The sequence below is a fragment of the Channa argus genome, chromosome 24 (assembly GCF_033026475.1).
Source record: "Channa argus isolate prfri chromosome 24, Channa argus male v1.0, whole genome shotgun sequence".
NCBI lineage: Eukaryota > Metazoa > Chordata > Actinopteri > Anabantiformes > Channidae > Channa > Channa argus.
In genome coordinates this window covers 10,346,484-10,367,537 of record NC_090220.1, presented here as the reverse complement: position 1 = coordinate 10,367,537, position 21,054 = coordinate 10,346,484, and the positions used below count along the sequence as shown (strand labels likewise).

General features: G+C 39.3%; 1 protein-coding gene across 2 annotated transcripts in view; it reads left to right on the top strand.

The window, feature by feature from the left end:
* Positions 1-21,054, top strand: part of hlcs (holocarboxylase synthetase (biotin-(proprionyl-CoA-carboxylase (ATP-hydrolysing)) ligase)) — a 43,842-nt gene that overhangs the window by 8,712 nt on the left and 14,076 nt on the right. For both annotated transcript variants that reach the window (XM_067494861.1, XM_067494862.1), the window contains exons 4-6: positions 3,432-4,435; positions 5,237-5,410; positions 20,561-20,841. In XM_067494861.1, coding sequence (XP_067350962.1) covers positions 3,432-4,435; positions 5,237-5,410; positions 20,561-20,841 — 1,459 coding nt within the window. The remainder of the gene's footprint in view (positions 1-3,431; positions 4,436-5,236; positions 5,411-20,560; positions 20,842-21,054) is intronic.

The following is a 21,054-nucleotide window of genomic DNA, read 5'->3' as shown; positions in this document are numbered from 1 at the left end:
CTGAGATTGCAATTTGCCTTTTAATTCCTGCACCATTTTTTGTTTGTCTTGAAGGCTCACTTTGGCATACTTAGCTCCGTGTTTGTCAAAATGCTGACGTAGATTGTACTCTTTGACAACTGCCACTGCCTCAACACAAAAGACATACCGGGTTTTCTCCTTGAAGCACAAACATATATTCACCTTCCCATCTTTCTTGAAACAGCCTTCCGTCTGCATCAATTTTCCTTTTCCCTGACATGTTTGAATCATTATTTGTATTCCTTAATTCGGAAAATGGCACTGATGGAACCACTGCAATATAGTGGTGGGATGCCGTCACTTCATGGGTAACATGATTGGCATGCATTATGGGAAATGTAGATTATTGTCAATGAACCTTTTGACTTATTTATTATAAGATAATCAGACCTTTTCAACTCTCACAGATAATGATGTTGCGGGCCTTAAATTTGACACATGGTTTAGATGATGTAATAATTGAATTTAGCTCAGTGAGATCTATGGGTAAAAACGCAGTCTAAGAGGGATTGGGGCCTTATTGATGATTCTAGCAATGTTGTACATGAAGTTCTATCTGTAATATTTTGGGGGAGGATCTGGTGAATTCTTTCTCTAATAGCTACAATTCTATTCATTCTATTAAAGTCATGAAGTCATTACTGCTTAGAGCTTAGGGAATACTAGGCTCAGCAGAACTATGGCTCTTAGTCAGCCTGGCTACGGTCTGAATAGGACCGTAGCCAGGCTGTGACTAAAACGGTGAGTGGGTTTATTTACATTTACATACATACATTATTTACATTGGGAAAAACCAATTAAGTCTAATAATGAATTAAACAAAGTGCTGAGGCAGGTACTGTCAGCATCTACATGAATGTTAAAGTCACCCACCATAATGACTTTATCTGTACTAAGCACTAAATCAGACAAAAGGACAGAAAATTCAATCCAAAAATATGGGACTGGAGGATGGTGGACACAATCAAATAATAGTGTTTTTTTGAGTTTTCCAGTTTAGGTGTGAAAGGCTAAGAGTAAGGCTCTCAAATAAGTTATGACTATGTTTAGGTCTTGGTAAGTTTGAGTGAAAGATTGCTGCTACTCCTACACCTCGGCCTGTGCTTCTAGGAACATGATAATTAATATGACTTGGGGGGGTTGACTCATTTAGACTGACATATTCTTCCTGCTGTAACCAAGTTTCAGTAAGACAAAATAATTCCTTATCATTTACTAACAGAGATTTAGAAGAGAGGCTAAGTACTTAAATTCCTGCATCTTCTTCCACCTCTGCTCCCTGTAAATACCGTTCCACCTGGGTCCCTCTCACTGACACACACGTATTCTGTCTTGCTGGGGCTAACCTTCATTCCTCTGTTTTCCAGAGCAGGCCACCTCCTCTCTAGATTTGCCTCCACCTGCTCCCTGCTCTCACTACAAATCACAATGTCATCTGCAAATATCATAGTCCAAGGAGATTTCTGTCTAACCTGTAGATCACACCTACAGCACACCTCACCACGTTCTTACAGCTCTCATACATGTCCTGCACCACATAAACATACTTTCTGCCAATCCAGACTTCCTCATGCGATACAACAGCTCCTCTCTTGGAACCCTGTCATAGGCTTTCTCTAAATCTACGAAGACACAATGCAACTCCCTATGACCTTCTCTGTACTTCTCCATCAGCATCCTCAAAGCAAATAATGCATCTGTTGTACTCTTTCTAGGCATGAAACCATATTGCTGCTTACAAATGCTCACCTCTGCCCTTAGCCTAGCTTCCACTACTCTTTCCCACACCTTCAATGTATGGCTCATCAGCTTTATTCCTCTGTAATTGCCAGAGGTCTGCACATCTCCCTTATTCTTAAAAATGGGCACCAGTACACTTGTCATCCATTCCTCGGGCATCTTCTCACTCTCCAAGATCTTGTCTTGTCACCTCTCCTAGACACTTCCATACCTTCCCATCACACTCCTGGCACCTGTCAATACATTTCCATCCTTATCTTATTCACCCTAACCTGCTGCACATCCTTCCCATCTCTATCTCTTTGTCTGGCCAACCTGTACAAATCCACCTCTCCCTCTTTAGTGTCCAACCTCTTCTTGTCTCCTTGTACGCTTTTTTTCTTTCAAGATGACACACTGATATCCTTCTACTTGTCTCCCTGATCACATTAGCTGTAGTGGTCCAGTCACCGAGAGCCTGTCTCAGCTCCTCCCTGAAAACTACACAACATTCTTCCTGATCAGTCACTGATCTCTTTCAGATTACAACGTCATGTCGTCAACATGTCAACATGTCGTTCATCTTGCTTCTAACATCCTGCTTCTATCTCCGCTCTTATATGTCACCCTATGTTCCTGCTTCTTCTGGAAGAAGGTGTTCACTACAGCCATTTCCATCCTCTTTGCAAAGTCTACCACCATCTGTCCGTCTGTGTTCCTGTCCTGAAGACCAAACCTGCCCATCGCATTCTCATCACCTCTGTTACCTTGACCTATATGTCCATTGACATCTGCAGCAATCACCACTCTCTCACCTCTGGGGATGCTCTGAATCACTTCATCTAACTCACTACAGAATTTCTCCTTCTCTTCTAACTCACACCCTACTTGTGGGGCATAACCACTAACAACATTGAACATCACGTCTTCAATTTTCAGCTTTAGAGTCATCAACCTGTCTGATATTCTTTTCACCTCTAGAACATTCCTCACAAACTCCTCTTTCAGGATAACCGCTACTCCATTTCTCTTCCAATCTGAACCATGGTAGAACAACTTTAACCCTGCTCCTAAGCTTCTAGCCTTTCTACCTTTCCACCTGTTCTCCTGGACACACAATATATCCACCTTCCTTCTCTGCATCATGTCCACTAACTCTCTAGCCTTCCCTGTCATAACGTTTGTTAACTTTTTGGTGATTTTTGAACTTTCGTTAGTGTGTATTGTGTGTATGTAACTCTCATAGTGACAGGACTTATGATTCTTTCTGTAAGTGGCCAGAAGCAGAGAGAGTGCCGTCTGACTCCCATTGGAGTCCATTATAACGGAGGTCCAGAAATTCTACTCAAATCACAAATGGGGGCTGTTTTAAAATCACCCCCATGCCTTCATTTTACTGAATATATCATCGTGTTTGGTGAAGCCTTTACCGAACTGTTTTTCTCCCTCAAGATAAGCAGTGGAGACAAACAAATGCATGTGCAGACACACACACACACACACACACATAATAAAGCAATTACGGTTCAGCTTTTTTCAGCATTGCATCAAAAATCATTTCAGCGCTGAAGCATTCACAATGCATTTTCTTTTTGGAAATACTTTTTTTTTGTTCTAAAATGTTTTATTATTTATTAACTGTAAGTCACCAGATTGGACTGACATTTGTACTGTTTTATGCATTCCTATAGCTGTTGTCCTCCAAGACTCCCTTCTCAACAAGCTTCTGGAGAAGCAGTGTCCAAAGAGGCCAAAGACTCTAACATCAGAGTTGCTCTGTTGCACCCATACTGACCAGTGTTGCACTGAGCCTTTACTTTATCACCTTTTCACTGACCACCAGCACCAACACTTCCACCGAGGGAGTCTTCTACTCACTACTCAACAAGGAGGCTCAGAAGCACTCTGCAAAGCTCAGGACCTAGGACCTGTTGACTTACAAAACCATTGCTTGGAAAGTCATAACCACATGGAGGGCCATAGACATCACCTTCACTTGTCCAGCTGCTATGAGTGTTTGGAGCTGGAGAACAGCACCATTGCTTCTGTTAAATATGCCTCAGCTGAGAATATTCCAGATCTTCCTGATGATTACTTGGTAGGGCTGGATAGTCTGGATGATGATGATGATGAGGAGCAGGAGTTTTTTTTACAAAATGGAGGCTTTCGCTCTAATGGTAAACCGCCAAATGTTCTGGTATACACAGGTGGTTGCCAGAAGCGTTTTCAGGCAGTTTGTCAGGTTTTATCAGAGTGTATAAACATGAAAGACAACATAATCTATCCCCTCACGCCACAGCAGGCTCTTTCTGACCCCTGGATGGACAACACAAGGCTTCTGGTAGTGGCAGAGGAAGAAACTCTGACCCCCCAGCTCCAGACCTGCTTTCTCACCTACCTAAGCCTAGGTGGCAGGGTCTTGGGACTTGCCTCCACTCTATGTCCTGCAGGGCTCTGTCTGGAAGATCGAGAAGGGCAAAAAGGGTTGGTCAGCAGGCTTAGCTTCACCAGGGAAGACAGCACAGAGCTGGAACTAAATGTGCTGGCGAGTGGGAAAGTTTACATCAGAGATACTAAGGGTGGAGGGCAAGTGGAGCTCTGGGGGGAACTCAAAGGAGATGTCACTCATCAAAGAGATATGGTTATTGTCAGAGTAATGCATGGAGTGGATGGCGGGGAAGCTGTTCTTTGTCAGGTAAAAACCTCATGGAAAGAGATAAATGCAGCATTTAAAATAACTATTGTTTACAATTTTTGAAGATTCAAATATGTATATTTTACACTTAATGACTACTTTAGTAGGCATACCTGCAAAATCTGATGCAACAAAACCCAGCTTAGATATATAGTCTGTTATTATACAAATCAATTTAAACAAGAAACTTTACAAAGTAAGGTCAGGACTTTATAGATTTATAGTTAGGACCCAGCACTAGGTGACAGTAGAAAAAAAACTCCTTTCAGTGTAAGAACCCATCAGCAGAATCTGGGTCAGGATGGGCAGCTGTCTCCCTTGACTGCTTGGGGTGAGTCGGGGACAGAGATAAAAAAGGGTAGCAATAAGACAGTGTTTTTCCTTTTAAAGACAAGGTGGCAAGAGGATAATAGAGGTTTTGTGCCCACACAAAAAGATTTTGGTTAACACATTTCTAATTAAAACATTATTTGACCTTTTTCGAGACCAACCAACTGGAACTAATCATGAGTAGTCATATATATTAGATTCACATTTAAACATCCTATCATTATAATTTACTTTTTGTATGCTTACAGATCTAGCAGACAGATTGACTCAACAAAATTGCAAAAAAAGTCAAGACTTGCACCGTACGCACGCACTGTACAAGAGTTGTTGTATAAATATATATATATATATATTTTAGATAACCTGATTAATACATTTGTTTTAGATATATTAGTAGGTTAGAAAATGTTAGATTAGGCTTAAGTTGTTGCTTGTGTTTTTTTAGATATGCTTTATTTTTTCTGTTTGCAGGTCCACCTTGAAATTGCACCTGAGAAATTGATGTCAGAATGTTTTGATGAACTGAAGGTCAGCAACGCACTGCGTTATGAGGTGCTGAAAGAGATTCTTGTGTCCCTTGGGCTCAGCTGTGAACTAAACCAGACTCTAGCCCCAAGCCCAGTCTACCTGCTAGCCACCTCTCAGGTTAGACTCACAATGCACTTTTTACAAACAACATATTAGGTGAGAAGAATAAATCATATAAAATCACATTAACTGTTTTACATTTTGAACTTCACAAAGATATAGTGTGTAGTGTTCCACTTTTAAAAGTGGGGAAGGTCCACTGCACTGAATGCAGTATTCAGTGCAGGTCTCATTAAACTTGCACTTCACAATATAAGAAAGATAGAGTTAACAACCTGTTCCTGTGTACATCCTATTCACAAACCATATCGTGCCTAGGTGACAGAAGAAAAGATGTAAGTTGTAGTTTAATTGGTGTTCTCCACCTGCAGCTACATGATTGCTCAGTATACATAGTTATTATATATGTTATATATAATTATATGCAATTGTATGTCTATTATAAATAATTACTGTATCCATTAAGCTACATAGCAACATAACAGTTACTTGTTATAAATACTGAAGATCATTGTTCAGAGCCATACATCGATCTGATTGATATTATAAAAAACATAGGAATAAAACTTGAATGGGAAATTATAAAATTTATGTGAGATCAACTGTTCAACTGTTTTTTTTTGTCAAGAAGTACATCTCAAGCTACAGAACCTACAGAAAGACTCTGCCCACCCTGATTTTCCAGTCTTATAGGGTGGTGCATTTTACCTCATGAGAACAATAACAAACAGATGGGTGCTGAAGTTTTTCCCTGCTGATTAAACTAACTTGAGCTAATCTGCTCTTTGTTTTAATTTCACAAGCGAGATAACACTGAAATCAGCAGATGTCTGCAAAAGTAAATTTTTCTAAAATACGTGTGTTATTTGCTACAGCGTAAGAGGAGCTGAACTGGATCAGTCTGGATTACCAGTAACTAGGGTTTTTACTTTAATTACAAAGTAGATAACCTTTAGAGAAAATAAATTAAACAAATTATTTAACTTTGCCCTTATTCATATTTTAGAGTAAATATCAGGCCTATTTGCACCTGGCTGCTCATGTGGATGTTTTTATAATAACAAATAAAACCAGTGCCAGAAAAAGTTGAATAATACTGCACAAATATTTTGCAGTCTTTCATTGTTATCTAACTATTGTATTGTGAAATCACTACTTAATTCAACTGTATCAAGAGAAAGGCATGTAACCCTATCCCTAACAAATCATCTTCAAAAATTTTAATTTAATTTAATTTAAATTTAATTATCCCACCATTTATTATTAGACATCCTGTAACACTAAAATACAGTGAAAAGCCTTGGCTATGAAAATGGAGGCAAATACCCCGGTTTAGAAGCTGATCAAGATTTTGTGATGATGCAATTTCAAAAAGTATAGAAAATTCAACAATTTCCTGTGAGTTTTGAACAGCTTTGCAATTCAATTGTTGCACCTTTTCTGCATATTTGACCTACATTCTGTACTGTTCATTAAACATCATGCAAGAGCAGATGATACAAACAAAAACCTTCTGTGGTTATACTTTATTAAAGTTAAACTTGCGTACCATGGCAAATGATAGGTCTACTACTTACTACAAAAATAGAAGAAATATCAAATTTCTGTGAAATGTATATAATTTACAGGGTTATGGAACTGCTATCATGCAGTATATTACCACAATTTTCGTGAGAAGTCTGGAACCTGATACTCCACATAGTGCAAAAGACCTTGAATGTCCATGATATTTTTTATACAAAACTGGGTGTAAATTGCTTTGCACCATGTACAATTGTGCAGTGAAATACACTGGTGGGAATTTAGTTTGGTTTGGTAGCACGACTACCAGCTCGATTGGGCATTATGCCTGCCGTGGATGTTGGCGCCGGATTTGAGAAACTGACACATAATGCAGTGAATGTCATGCCACCTGTCAGCGGCTTGATGGTGGAGGGCAGTATCGCGGTTGAAGAGGTAGTGTGTTATGACTGTGTAAAATCTGCTTCACGGATGAATGGCTCTATTGTTACCAGTACAAAAGTCGGTGAAGTTTTTTAACTTTTGCTTAATGCCCATATACATGCCCAATAAAGTAACACCAAAGAGGATTCATGTTTTATCACCTGCATTGGCATGATGTTTCATGAACAGTACAGAATGTAGATCAAATATGCAAGTTCAAGGCAACAACTTAAAGTCAGTTGTTGAATTTGACTTACTAGTGAAGCTCCTTTGGCCTGGGGTGAAGCTGCGGCTGATGGCACTGTCTCGGTCACAGCCATAGCGGAGAGCAGTGATTCACCTGAAAACATTAGCTGAGGAAAGCTGCTTGAAAATATAAATCATGAGCAAAGACAGGACACTAAGCAGACTGATACACTTGAGACAAAAACAAAAAACATAGTGATGACAGGCAGGCACAAACAGCTGAGAAAAATGACACAGAAAAAAATGGACAGCTCAATATGAGAATGGGTCAGTATGTCCGGATCTTATTGAGTACGAAGATATTAGATTAACTGTTAAAATCGTCGCAGAAACTGAAAAATCCAGGAAGCATTAAGGGCAAAGAAGTTTGTTTGAAATCACATTTATTAAAAAAATAAAAAATAAACAAATTACATTGACATAAGTTTTGACAGCCTTTGCTGAGTACTTCCTTGAAGCACCTTTAGCACCAATATCAGCCTCAAGTCTTCTTGAGGGTCTGTGCTGATCAGTACAATTCTGTCTCAGAGGTCTACAGACAATTCCTTGGAATTCATGGTTTGGTTTGTGCTCTGACATGAATTATTAACTGTGGGACCTTATATATACAGTTGTATGCCTTTCCAAATCATGTCCCATTAACTGAATTTCCCACAGGTGGACTCAAGTTGTACACCTCAAGGATGATTAGTGGAATTCTTGCATTGTTGATACATTGTTTTTGTTTTTTAATTTTAATACATTTGCAAACAAACCCTTACACATTGTCATTATGGGTTATTGTTTGCAGACCTTTAAGTAAAATAATTAATTTAATCCATTTTGGAATAAGGCTGTAACATATCAAAATGTGGAAAAAGTTGAATGTGAGCGTGTGAATACTTTCTGGATGAACTGTAGGAGATGAAGGACTTATGGATCAGGGAATTTATCGCCTCTGGGAACTGATAAAAAAAAACTTGAGGATGATGTGTAAATTGTTTCTCTTTTCACTACTTCTCTTTCAGCTTGTGTTTTTTTGTTGTTTCTATCTTCATCTCATCTGTCACCACGTGTGACTTTACAAGAGGCACAACTTTTTTTTTAAGCTAATTTAGCTTAAGCAGTTAGACACAGTTATGGTTTAAGAAACACACAGCGACACTGACAAGAAAGCCAGTGGTGAAAAGAATGGAGTGAAGATGTTCTGAGCCATAAATCCAGCTGTAGTTCAGGAGTTGGTATCATGTTTTCTAGAAGCTTTCTACACTTCATGTAGGGTAGAAGAAATTATTTAAGGAATGTCTTTTAAAGCTGTATAAAAACGTGAAAAGGATTTTATTCATTTCTGTATACCCACAAATTGGGTGGAAAGGTTGATTGTGTTGAGTACGTGATACTATCAAAGATTATACGTGATGAGTACTTATTTTTAGGAGTTGATTTTAACTACACTACTATACTGTACTACTACTACAGTAATTCCCAGATTAGACAGAAACCACCAGGAACCTCATACTGCCCTATCACATAGATTCAGGCAGCTGACTGAAGCACATTGGCACATCTAAAGACAACATTTTATCTTTGGGCAGATTAGATCATTTTTACTGTTTTAAGCACCACTTGAATAGCTGTCACAAAATCCTGTAGGTTTTTGCAATCCAGCGCATATTTGCATTTTAATACTTCTATGCTTTAGGATAAAGATTTAAGAAAGGTTTTTGAATACTTCTGTGTCAACAGTACACTTGCAGTGTCACAAGGGACATTATCAGGTCCTTAAATGGTCTAGAGACTGAAGTTGCAACAGTACAAAGTTTGGTAAATTCTACAGACAATTGTCGGCTCTTGGATTCCTTCAAATAAAAAAAAAAAAAATCAGCTCTGGCCAGCCTGCACAGGGAGCTCTTCTTTGGTTACATTTTCTGAATGTCACACAGATGGATGCTCACTCTCAGCTTTTTTTGTTTTTGTTGGTTTTTTGAAGGGGGGGGGGGGGAATCCAGACAGACTTGTCATGATCCAGACAGAAGACTATCTTGGAAAACTTCCTGCTAGCTTTTTTCTAAAAAACCTTTACATGAGTGAATTTAAAAATAGTTCAGACGTGTGAATCTTTTTACGCTGGCTTACTTCACGTCAGTGCTGAAGCCAACATAAAATCTGTCTTTGCCTGAACTGTATGCTTCTCAGATGAATCTGCAGAAGAGCAGAGCTCCTGGAATTGATTGACTCCCTTTCAAATTTTACAAGTCCTTGTCTGTCCTAGGCGATGACCTACTGGAGGTTGTTGGAGTCAGCTTTGAGAAGGGTCTTCTAAAACTGAGCTGTAGGAGGGCAGTCATCACTTAAAGAATAGACACTTGTGGTAGCTCAAAAACTGGAGACCAGTCTATCTGCTTCTTGTCTAAGGTGCTGGCTTCCAGACTGAAAGAGGTGATGGATTTAGTCATCCATACTGTTCAGACTTACTGTGTGCCTGGCAGGCCCAGTAATAATATCTGTCATGTTTTTTGGGGTTTCTGGTTCAACAACTGCCCAAAGTTGAAAGAGGCACAAGCCAACCACAGGAGATGCAGGGATAACTTTCTTCTGCTTTTGGCTTGTTTATTGAAGCTTTCTTCAGTAACAAAACGGCTCGAAACAGGATTGAAACAGTCAAAACAGGTTTATAGCCTTACAAAGAGAAAGTTAAAAGAAAAATACAATGTAAAATTATATTGTAGGCCGGCAATCCCACACAGATGTTACAGGCTTAACATAAGTTTAAAATATATGTAGTGTCATGTAGACTCAAAACACAAATCACTCTAAATGAACATAGCTAATTAAGGCATACCATGGTGACTATGCGATTAAACACTACACACAATACATTTCATACAAATACTGATAACACACACCAAAAACATGGTGATCAGTTCCTTGAGCTCAGAGGACGAGCAAACTCAATCAGCCGCCCTCCCTCACAACTGAAGCACAGATGATTGTTGAATTCTATCAACACTCTGAGCATTTTACTTATTCACTCAACTGCAGGTGGGACATTCCACCACTTTTACCACTGTGGTTTGTGAGCATCACTTAAAAGTACCTGTTCCACCTCCTAGCTCTCCTTTTTCCTCAAATCACTGCAACATAATCTCCACGCTTAAGGTTGTGTAGAAATTTCCCCAGTTTGGACTGCGTCCTTCACCTGCCGATGTATTTAAGACAGAAGACAACATCTGGGAATACTGCAATGTCATTTTTTCAGTAATTTGCTAAATGTCCTATTCCCAAATTTGAAGGTTTCCTAAACAAAATTTTATTCATTCATTCATTCATTCATTCTCATGTTTATTAAACACTTGGAGGACCTCGGTACAAGGGAGGCCTGTTTCTTCATAGTAACAAACCATTTTCATTTTTAATCTCAGTGATGACAACATAACATTTCTTCTCTCAACTGGATACCACCTCAATGATGGCAATCACCACACAGTCAAATCGTTTATCAGATGTAGGATGTGCTGTATTTGTATTGTTGAAAAGATAAGGCAAGATTTACATTTCTGTGCAGATTATATAAGCTTATGGCCAAACCAATGTTCAACAGTCTCCCTTTCCCCCATCCACACATGGTGTAGCCTGTGTGTCAACTTTACAAAGTGTGGAAGAAACTGTTTAAGAAAACAGGATTTGTCAATAAACAGTCATTTTGGAATTTGGAACCCCTACCTTTTATTTATTTATTTATTTTTTCTTTTCAGCAGTAGAAAACTAGCATAATAGTGAGTGATGATCAGACTAATGTGTCTGTTCAACATGTGAGTGTGTTTGTACAAACTAGAGATTTCTTCCTGGTGCAGAGTTTCCTTAGCTACAGCACCCATTTTCGGTTTCCTGCTGTAAGTTAGACAGTGTTTTTAGGCAGTGTTAGGCAGCAAAGCAGCACTCTTATGTTGAAGATTAGGTTTGCTGTCCGATTGGACCTTTCTGTGTGCCTAGAGTTTTCCAGAATTGTGAACAATTCAAAAAAGTGTGTAGAATCTGGAATTGGTACTTTTTTGTCTTCAGTTAACTTCATGCTTCAGTGCCAAACCTCAAACATCGATTTATGTAACAGCAAAATCTTCTTGGTTCTCTCCAGTGGTGGGATTACATTATGCAGAACCATTTGGAAAAATAATAATGTAACTGGGGTAAGAACATTACATCCAATAACTGTTACATTAGGCATGTCAAGTACACTTTATTGTATCTTAGCCAGATGGCTCGCTGTAGAAAGGTGTGAGGAATTTCTGCTTTTGGAAGATGAGAGCGACTGCATAAGGAACCAAAACGGTTAAATATGTCTAATCAACATTTTCTCTGGATGCCATAGCAGGTTTCTCTGCAACTGTCACAGCTTGCAGGTTTCATGATCTACAGGATCCAGTTTATAGCTGAAAAGTAAAAAATACGTTGTTATCTGCCATCATGGTGCTGCAACAAAACAGATGTCATACAGCTATTTCTCCTGTTAACAAACAACATATGGATTCAATTCAATTCAACTTTATTTATATAGCACCAATTCACAACAAAGCCATCTCAGGGCACTTTACAGAATAAAGTCAAGATTATAAAGATGTATAAAAAGAACCCAACAATTCCCCCTGAGGCAAGCCATAGGCAACAGTGGAGAGGAAAAACTCCCTTTAACGGAAGAAACCTCCAGCAGAACCAGGCTCAGGGTGGACAGCCATCTGCCGTGACCGGTTGGGGTGAGGGGAAAGAGAAAAGAACAGAGCAACAAAAACCAACAACAAAACATCGGGCCGATTGGTAGGACCAGTAGCTGCACGCTGGAAGACACGCAGCTTCAAAGCTGGGGGACACCTGCAGAAAGGGACAGAGAGAGGGGGACAGAGAAGGACAAAGACAACTACGAGAGAGAACACACAGAGTTAATGACGTACAGTGGTAACAATTGTGGGGTGAGTGGAGAGGAGAGATGGTCAAGAGGAGGAAAGGAGCTCAGTGCATCGGGGGTGGTTCCCCCAGGAGTCTAAGCCTATGGCAGCAAAAAATATAACCAACTATATGCTTTATTAAAGAGGAAGGTTTTAAGCCTAGACCTAAAAGTAGAGAGGGTGTCTGCTTCCCGAATCTGAACTGGGAGCTGGTTCCACGAGAGAGGAGCTTGATAGCTAAAGGCTCTACCTGCCATTCTACCTTTGGAAATTCTGGGAACCACAAGTAGGCCTGTATTCTAAGAGCGAAGTGGTCTACTTGGACGATATGGTGCTATGAGGTCTTCTATATATGATGGAGCCTGACCATTCAGAGCTTTATATGTAAGAAGCAGGGTTTTAAATTCTATTCTAAATTTAATGGGAAGCCAATGGAGAGAAGCTAGTGAAGGTGAAATATGATCTCTCTTGCTAGTTCCAGTCAGCACTCTTGCTGCAGCATTTTGGATTAATTGCAGGCTCTTTAGGGAGTTACTGGGGCATCCTGAAAGTAGGGAATTACAGTAGTCCAACCTAGAGGTAACAAATGCATGGACCAGTTTTTCGGCATCCCTTTGAGACAGGATGCTCCTAATTTTGGCAATGTTCCGTAGGTGGAAGAAGGCTGTTCTAGAGATTTGTTTTATATGTGAGTTGAAGGACAAATCCTGATCAAAAATAACTCCAAGATTCCTTGCAGTAGTACTGGAGGCCAGACTTATGCCATCTAGAGTAACGATATGGTTGGACATCATATCTCTGAGATTTTTGGGCCCAAATACTATGACTTCAGTTTTGTCTGAGTTTAAAAGTAAAAAATCTCTGGGACATCCAGGCCTTTATGTCTTGTAGGCTTGCTTGAAGCTTTAATAACTGATTATTTTCATCTGGATATATGGATTGATTAACACTAATATGAAGTCTGCTTATGGTGCTCAAATTAAATTATCATAGGCTGAGAGTTATTTTCCATGGAATAATAAAACAAAGAGCCCTTTTGTCTTGGCAATTTTGAATCCATTGTTTTCAGTATGATGTCATACCCAAGAAACTCATCATTTGTTTTTTGGTTAAAGAGATGAGAATGGATTGTCTGGTTATGCACTCAGCTGTGATCATATGACCTAAAGAAGTTACTTTAGGTAGGGCAAATTGTAATGTAATCGCGTCCAGATATTCATCATTACTTTATAATTATCATTATAAAACAAGTAATGGCTGTCCACGTATGTAAGGAATGTGAATTTGGTTTTATACATGCTACTTCCAGAGCTCTCAGATGGATTGCTGTGTTTACTGCTTGCTAATCCTGTACAAATCTCCACAATGTGGGTTGGTAATTATCGCTTAAATATTGACTAGGCACAATTACTTCAGCTTTTCTTAACACTTGAAAAACTGGTGTAAATCCATCAGTGACTTTTTGTTTTAAAGAGTAAATCTTACTTAAAATAATTTTTAGATGATATAACATCGTTGACATTTAAATTAAGACTTAGTACATGATGCAAAATCCTGCTTTTCTCAATAGAAAATGATGAATCTGAATCACCCTCTTCGACATATTCAAAGCTGCATGAATCACATAAAATTTTTTCTTTCCTTTTTCCTTTTTTTAAAATTTTGTATTTACAGATTATCACAGGTTACATTAAGGCACCCTGTGATGTCAAGTGTTTAAGAATGTGATCTACTTTATAACTAGGACAACTTCATGCCCATTTACTGTGAAATATTAAAATTGATATTGAAGTTGATTCACACAGAAATGTCTGTAAACACAGGCAGACACCTAAAACATCACAGTTTATTCAGTCTCAGGTTAGTTTAAATCATGAACAGAAGAACAGTTTCTGACAAAATGGCCTAATTTTGCCCACTAATCGGATTCTGTTTTAGCTAACGAAATGTAGGAAAACAGCATTTGAAGCATCATAAACATAGAAACAGTCTTGTTCCTCATTCAGAAGGACAGACGGTGCATATCTGTGATCAGACAAATACAAATACTGCTTGGCAGGTGTCGTTAGACCTATTGGGTCATAGAGCCCCACTACTTGGTTATACAGGTCTCTTATAGTCAGTGGATTTAGTGTCTTACCCCTTCTCGTTGCAGGTCTTGGCCTGTCCATACCTTTCCTCTTTGAACAGTTGCTTGAGGTCAGCATAAAGAGCTTTTCTTCCTCAACCAGATACTCAATACCTAAGACCTTGCTGTCTTCATCTTTCATATGGTTTGGGAGAATCAGTGTTTTGCTTTCTCAGCTGACTTTCTTATTTCAAGGTTGTTAGCTGTGCTTTCTGACCTCCCACTTTGCCCTGACTGGATCTATGGTTTAAGAGAGAACCCACCAGTTTTGAGTATCTTGTCAACCTCTTCTGTTAGCTTGTCTCGCCTCTGTCTCTCTCGTGTGGCAAGGGGTAGAGCGGTCATCCATCAATCCCACAGTTGTTGGTTCGATCCCCGGCTTCTCCACCTACATGTTGAAGTGTCCTTGAGCAAGACACTGAACCCCAACTTCGTTGCTTCTGTTGACTGTTGTCTCACAGAGTTGTACAATTTCCTTATATCTCCTTATATACTCCCCTCCTGAACCTAATGAGCACAGCTCTGATGGGATTGAGCACATCTGAGCCGTTTGAGAGCAGATCAATCATGCTCACTCCTTTGAACATCTAGCTACTGTATCACACCAGAACAACTGGAGTCATCAAAGTGGAGGTTGGGTGCTACCAAGTGGCTGACATACCATATTGGCCCTATCCAGATTTTAATTATCTCCTTTGTGATCTTCTTTGCTGCTCCCCACTCCAACATCACGTGCGCCTGTGCGGTATAGGTAGCATACCATTGGGGTTCTCTCTTAAGCTGCGTTTCGGTTCTCTGAAAAGTAAGCAAAAGAGTGTTTGTTATTATATGTCTATTGTAATGGTTCTCTGCAGCCGAATATTCATATCTTCTGACTGAACTTTTTCTGGATATGAAAAACTGTTCTGGTCCTTTATTAGACTTCATCAACCCTGTAGGTGCCTCTGTAGAGGACGCCAGGAAAGACTCTATATAGGTTGTTGGTAAAAGCCATAAACCCAAAGAAACTGAATGGATGCAGTGACACCCCAAGGAGGACTCTAGGTTTTCAATTTATTATGGAAGCCGGATTTCACACCAGTCTGGAGGTCTTTCTATAAACCTGCTTTAACAAAGAAACATGCAGACCTACAGTAGAGGATACTGCGTGGGATTGTTGCTGTGAACTTGTTTATTTCTATTATTAATGACAATGTGGAGGGAAAATGTCCTTTCATTTAACTTATCCTGTGATCAGAGAGAGATGAAGACCTGGGTGTTTTGGGGAGGTCCCAATTACAGAATATTACAGAGATGGATCCTTCCTCTAGCTTCTTCTGTGGTTTGGAGAAGAAATGTGCACTGTCTGGTATGCTGTATGCATTCCCCCTGGATGCCTTGCTTAAGAAAATACATTTTTAATGATGAAATTGTTTCGCCTCTTACGCAGATGATATCAATTTTTTATAAAAACTCATCGAGATGTTTAAATTTGAGCCACGATTGTAAATTGTTTTTCTAACATACGCAGCAAAAGTAAACTGGAAAAAAGTGATCGTATCCTAGTTCTTCTACATAATCTAGCTTCAAAAAGGGAGAGACTAAAGTACCTTCCACAAATGTCTTACAGAGGCAGAGTTCTGATGGTAAACAACCTTGTGACCTCAGTGCTATAGCATCGCCTAGTGTGTGTCGACCCCTCAGGATTATTAGCCACAATTCAAGCAAAATTTAATAATTTCTTTTGTAATCATATGCATTGGGTACCACAGAGTTTATTGTTTTTATCTAAAGATGGAGGGAGACAGGGCCTTATCCACCTGGCCTTTCAAACAGCCAGACTTAGGCTACAGTTTATTCAAAGGTAACTGACAGGACCAGTAGATCTGGTGTAGACAAATGTAGTCAGCTGCCTTTTCAGACAGGTAAATAACTTAGGATTGGATTCTGCTCTGTTTTTGACTGATTCTAAATTTTTAAGGTTAAGGACTACCTCCATTTTATCGGGGTGTGTGAAAGAACTGACAACAATAACTTTTTGCTGGTTAATGAAGGAGCCATTGATCCTCTTACTTGGGAATCTCTGGATCAGCTCTAGCCTGGCTTTGGTCTTACTTATCGGGACGAACATTCAAGATATCCTGGCACGGGCATGTTTCTCACTCTTATAGCCTCTCTACCATTGTGCCTCAGGGTTCAGTTCTCGCTCCTCTTGTTTTTTCTACTATACTACATCCCTGGGTTTTATCATCCACTCACATGGGCTTTCCTATCACTGCGATGCTGATGACACACAGCTCTTCCTGTCCTTTCCACCAGACGACTCCACTGTCTCATCACGCATTTCTGCCTGTGTCTCAGACATCTCTGCCTGGATGAGAGAGACACATCTTCAGGTCAACCTGTCCAAGACCGAAGTCCTTGTCTTCCCAGCCAGACATTCCACGCAATGCAACATCAGCATCAACATTGGATCTATAGTGATTGTCCCCACTAAGTCGGCCAGAAATGTGGGGGTCATTATTTTCGGCCAACTGAGCTTTGAGGACTACATCTCCTCAGTCTCTAAGGCATGCAGATTTGCCCTCTAAAACATCAGGAAGATCAGACCCTAACTCACGGAATATACAAGCCAACTCATTGTACAGGCGCTGGTCATATTTCGTCTTCATTACTGCAACGCCTTGTCAATGGGGTTACCGTTATCCACAGTCAAACTCTTGCAAATGATCCAAAATGCAGCAGCATGCCTCATTTTTAATCAGCCAAAAAGGACTCATGTCACACCACTCTTCAGATCTCTTCTGCTTACCTCAACGCCCTCATTGAGGTCTACAATTCTTCCCTTCCGCTGTGGTCTGCCAACGAATGACATCTGGTGGTCCCAGCACCGCACAGAAGAGACCAAAACTCTTCAGCTCAATGATCCCATGGTGGTGGAACAAGCTACCAAACTCTGCACTCTCAGCAAACTCTCTCCCAATATTCAAAAAACTGCTGAAAACAGAACCCTTCCGCATCTTCCAATGGATTATATATACAGTATTGCTCAAAATAATAGCAGTACAATGTGACTAACCAGAATAATCCAGGTTTTTAGTATATTTTTAATACGTGTCAAACAAGTTACCAGTAGGTGCAGTAGATTCTCAGAAAACAAACAAGACCCAGCATTCATGATATTCACGCTCGTAAGACTGTGCAATTGGGCAATTAGTTAAAAGGGGTGTGTTCAAAAAAATAGCAGTGTCTGCCGTTGACTGCACAAACTCAAAACTATTTTTAAACTAACGTCTTTGTTTCTAGGATTTAGCAATACTGTGAATCACTAAACTAATATTTAGTTGTATGACCACAGTTTTTCTGGGTCATGCATCACATCTGGGTGGCATGGAGTCAACCAACTTGTGGCACCTCTCAGCTGTTATTCCACTCCATCATTCTTTAACAACATTCCACAATTCATTTACGTTTCCTGGTTTTGCTTCAGAAACAGCATTATTGATATCACCCCACAAGTTCTCGATTGGATTAAGGTCCAGGTATTGGGCTGGCCACTCCATGACATTAATTTTTTTAACAGAGGGACTTTGCAGGGGATTCTTGAAAATAGATTAGCTTCACACAGACGTCTTCTAACTGTCACAGTACTGTCTTTGATCATCCTGGAGCTGATCATTGACTGAGCCTTTGCCATTCAGGTTATTCTTCTATCCATTTTGATGGTTGTCTTCCGTTTTCTTCCAAGTCTCTCTGGTTTTGCTCTCCATTTTAAGGCATTGGAGATCATTTTAGCTGAACAGCCTATAATGTTTTGCACCCCTTTATAGGTTTTCCCCTCTCCAATCAACTTTTTAATCAAAGTACACTTGAACGACCCATTTTCTTCAGGATTTCAAATGCACGTTCAACAGTGCTGGCTTCATCCTTAAATAGGGGGCCACCTGATTCACACCTGTTTTTTCACAAAATTCATGACCTCAGTGATTGAATGCCACGCTGCTATTTCTTTTAACACACCCCTTTCAACTAATTGCACAGCCTTGAGAGTGCACATATCATGAATGCTAGGTCTTGTTTGTTTTCTGAGAATCTACTGCACCTACTGGTAACTTGTTTGCCATGTAGCAATGAAAAATATACTAAAAACCTGGATTATTCTGGTTAGTCACATTGTACTGCTATTATTTTGAACAATACTGTATATAAAAAAAACCCATCCTTTCTGCTCCTTCTTGCACTTGCATCTTGTGAAATGTAAAGACTTTGCTGATAGGACTTTGATGTTTTCTCCTTGACTTAGATTTTTGCTTGCCTTTTACCTCACCTGTAAGTGTTTACATTTCATTTCGCTTTTATCCAAAAGCGTCTGCTTAATGACTAAATGTAAATGCTGTGCTGGACAAAGACCCTGTGCCTCAAGTAATTAGTGGACACAATAGGTCCGGCACTCACTAATGCCCAGGTTTAGCCTCCTTGCTAGGTGTGTGGTCCGTCTGGGTAATGCAGAGCTTTTGAGGTAGAAATTATGCGTAAATCAATCGAGTCCTCTTATTGAATATGGCAGGGGATCCACAGAGCCTGATCACAGAGATCCATTCGCTGAAGTCTATATGAGCCCTGTGTTTGGAGACCCATGCTTATTACATGCAACTCAGGAAAACAAATTGTAGAAAGTGCGGATAAGAAGATTCCATACATTAATTGTGTAAAAAGCATAAAAAAAAGGAGACTTACTAAAAGACCAATCAATATTGGTTCCTGAATAAAATATTTTATGATGCAAATTTTATAAAATCCATTACAAGAAGAAAATTACATTACGATACAAATTTTTGTATCATCTTAACTACTGTGTAATTCACCTGTTGTAAAGCTCTGACAGTACATCATTACATTAATAGTTTTAGACATTGTTTGTATCTAACTAGGGACATGGCTAAGGTTAATGGCTCAAAGAATTAAGTGTTGGTATTTAAAAGCAACAACAAAACATAAATTGACCTCATATTAAGAGACCCAGATATTGTGTTTCAGGTCCTTTTTCAATTCATATGAATGATTATTGCCCAATTGCGTGTAAAAGAGACAAGGAAACACTAAAACTAGAATTGGTTTTCCCAAGGCCTAGTGAAAAGTTCAAGACTAGATCCAGTGGCAGTCCAGATGGCTGGTTAAATTTTTGACAGTTAGAAACATCTGAACAAGCATCATTAGAATGGCTAAATCTAATTACTACCTTAACGCTCTTTCTACTTGTCATAATAACCCTAAATTCTGGAAAACCATGTCATCCCTAAAAAAGATTTTTAAAAAACTCACTTCTGCATCCAGGTACAATTATATCATGATAAATGTTGCTGTTGTGTTGTCCATGGGTGTCTTTGTGTGTTCTTATGTTATTTTTTGTGTCAGTTTTCTATTTGACGGAGCTTATCAGGAATGAGATCGTGGAATAGAAATATTGCATTTCAGTGCTACATGTACTAAAGAGAAACCACTAGAGGGAGTTAGTGCTCCAAGAGATGAGAGGCAGATGAATACATTTCCACAGCAGCTTTTTCTCCCTTCCCTTCCACTCCTTTTACTGGCTGATTTGAAGTGTGATTCCCTATTTGGCCTCCCAATAAAACCAAATAACATATAACTAGTAGCTACACTAGCAGTATAGTTTTTGTCTTCAGTTGAGTATATTTAGTTTACTGTGACCTTTAAAACTTTTGCCCTAGCCATGTTCCAACATGCAGGAAGCTCATGAAAATTGGAGGCAGCTAGTTTGTTACCGATAGCCGATGTATATAATAAAACAAAAAAAGCACAAAACATTTTTTTGGGGGGGGGTTATTGAGACAGTCTGCATCAGGTTATATATCCAGTTACACAAAATGTAGACTAAATTGTTAAGTGAGTGATCTGTAGGCAAAATAATTCATTTAAAAGAAACATCTAATTGTATTATTGCTGTTTTCTTCTTCTCTGTCTTTTACACAGAAGGCCAAAGCTAACTTCCTGAAGTGGCTGCAAATACATGCAGATCAAAACCACTTCCTCACAATGTCCAAGCTTTCTCTGAAGATGGTGTCTTGTTCTGAGCTCCAGGATGTTCCTTTGCTGCCCGAGGGCTCTCTTGCCCTTGTCACCGACTGTTCAGATTTTGAAAATTGCACGCAGTTTAATATGGACACTTACAGCAAGAACCTGAAGACCAGCTTACTGGGGCATACCATGCTGTACACTGAGGTCATCACATCTACTATGGACCTGTTAGAAGGGTAACATATTCCTCTTAACTGCTTTAAAGTTTGTAATGTATACTTATACACATCTCAGTACTTGGTTTCAATTGCTGACAAACTGACTGACAGTAACTGAGCACATTTCACCAATCTAAAACACAGTTACCAGCAGCATATCAAATTATTTCAGCTTCCTTTACTGTAATTCTGTTACTGTAAAACTGCTGAAAAATCAAATTTCTTATTTTT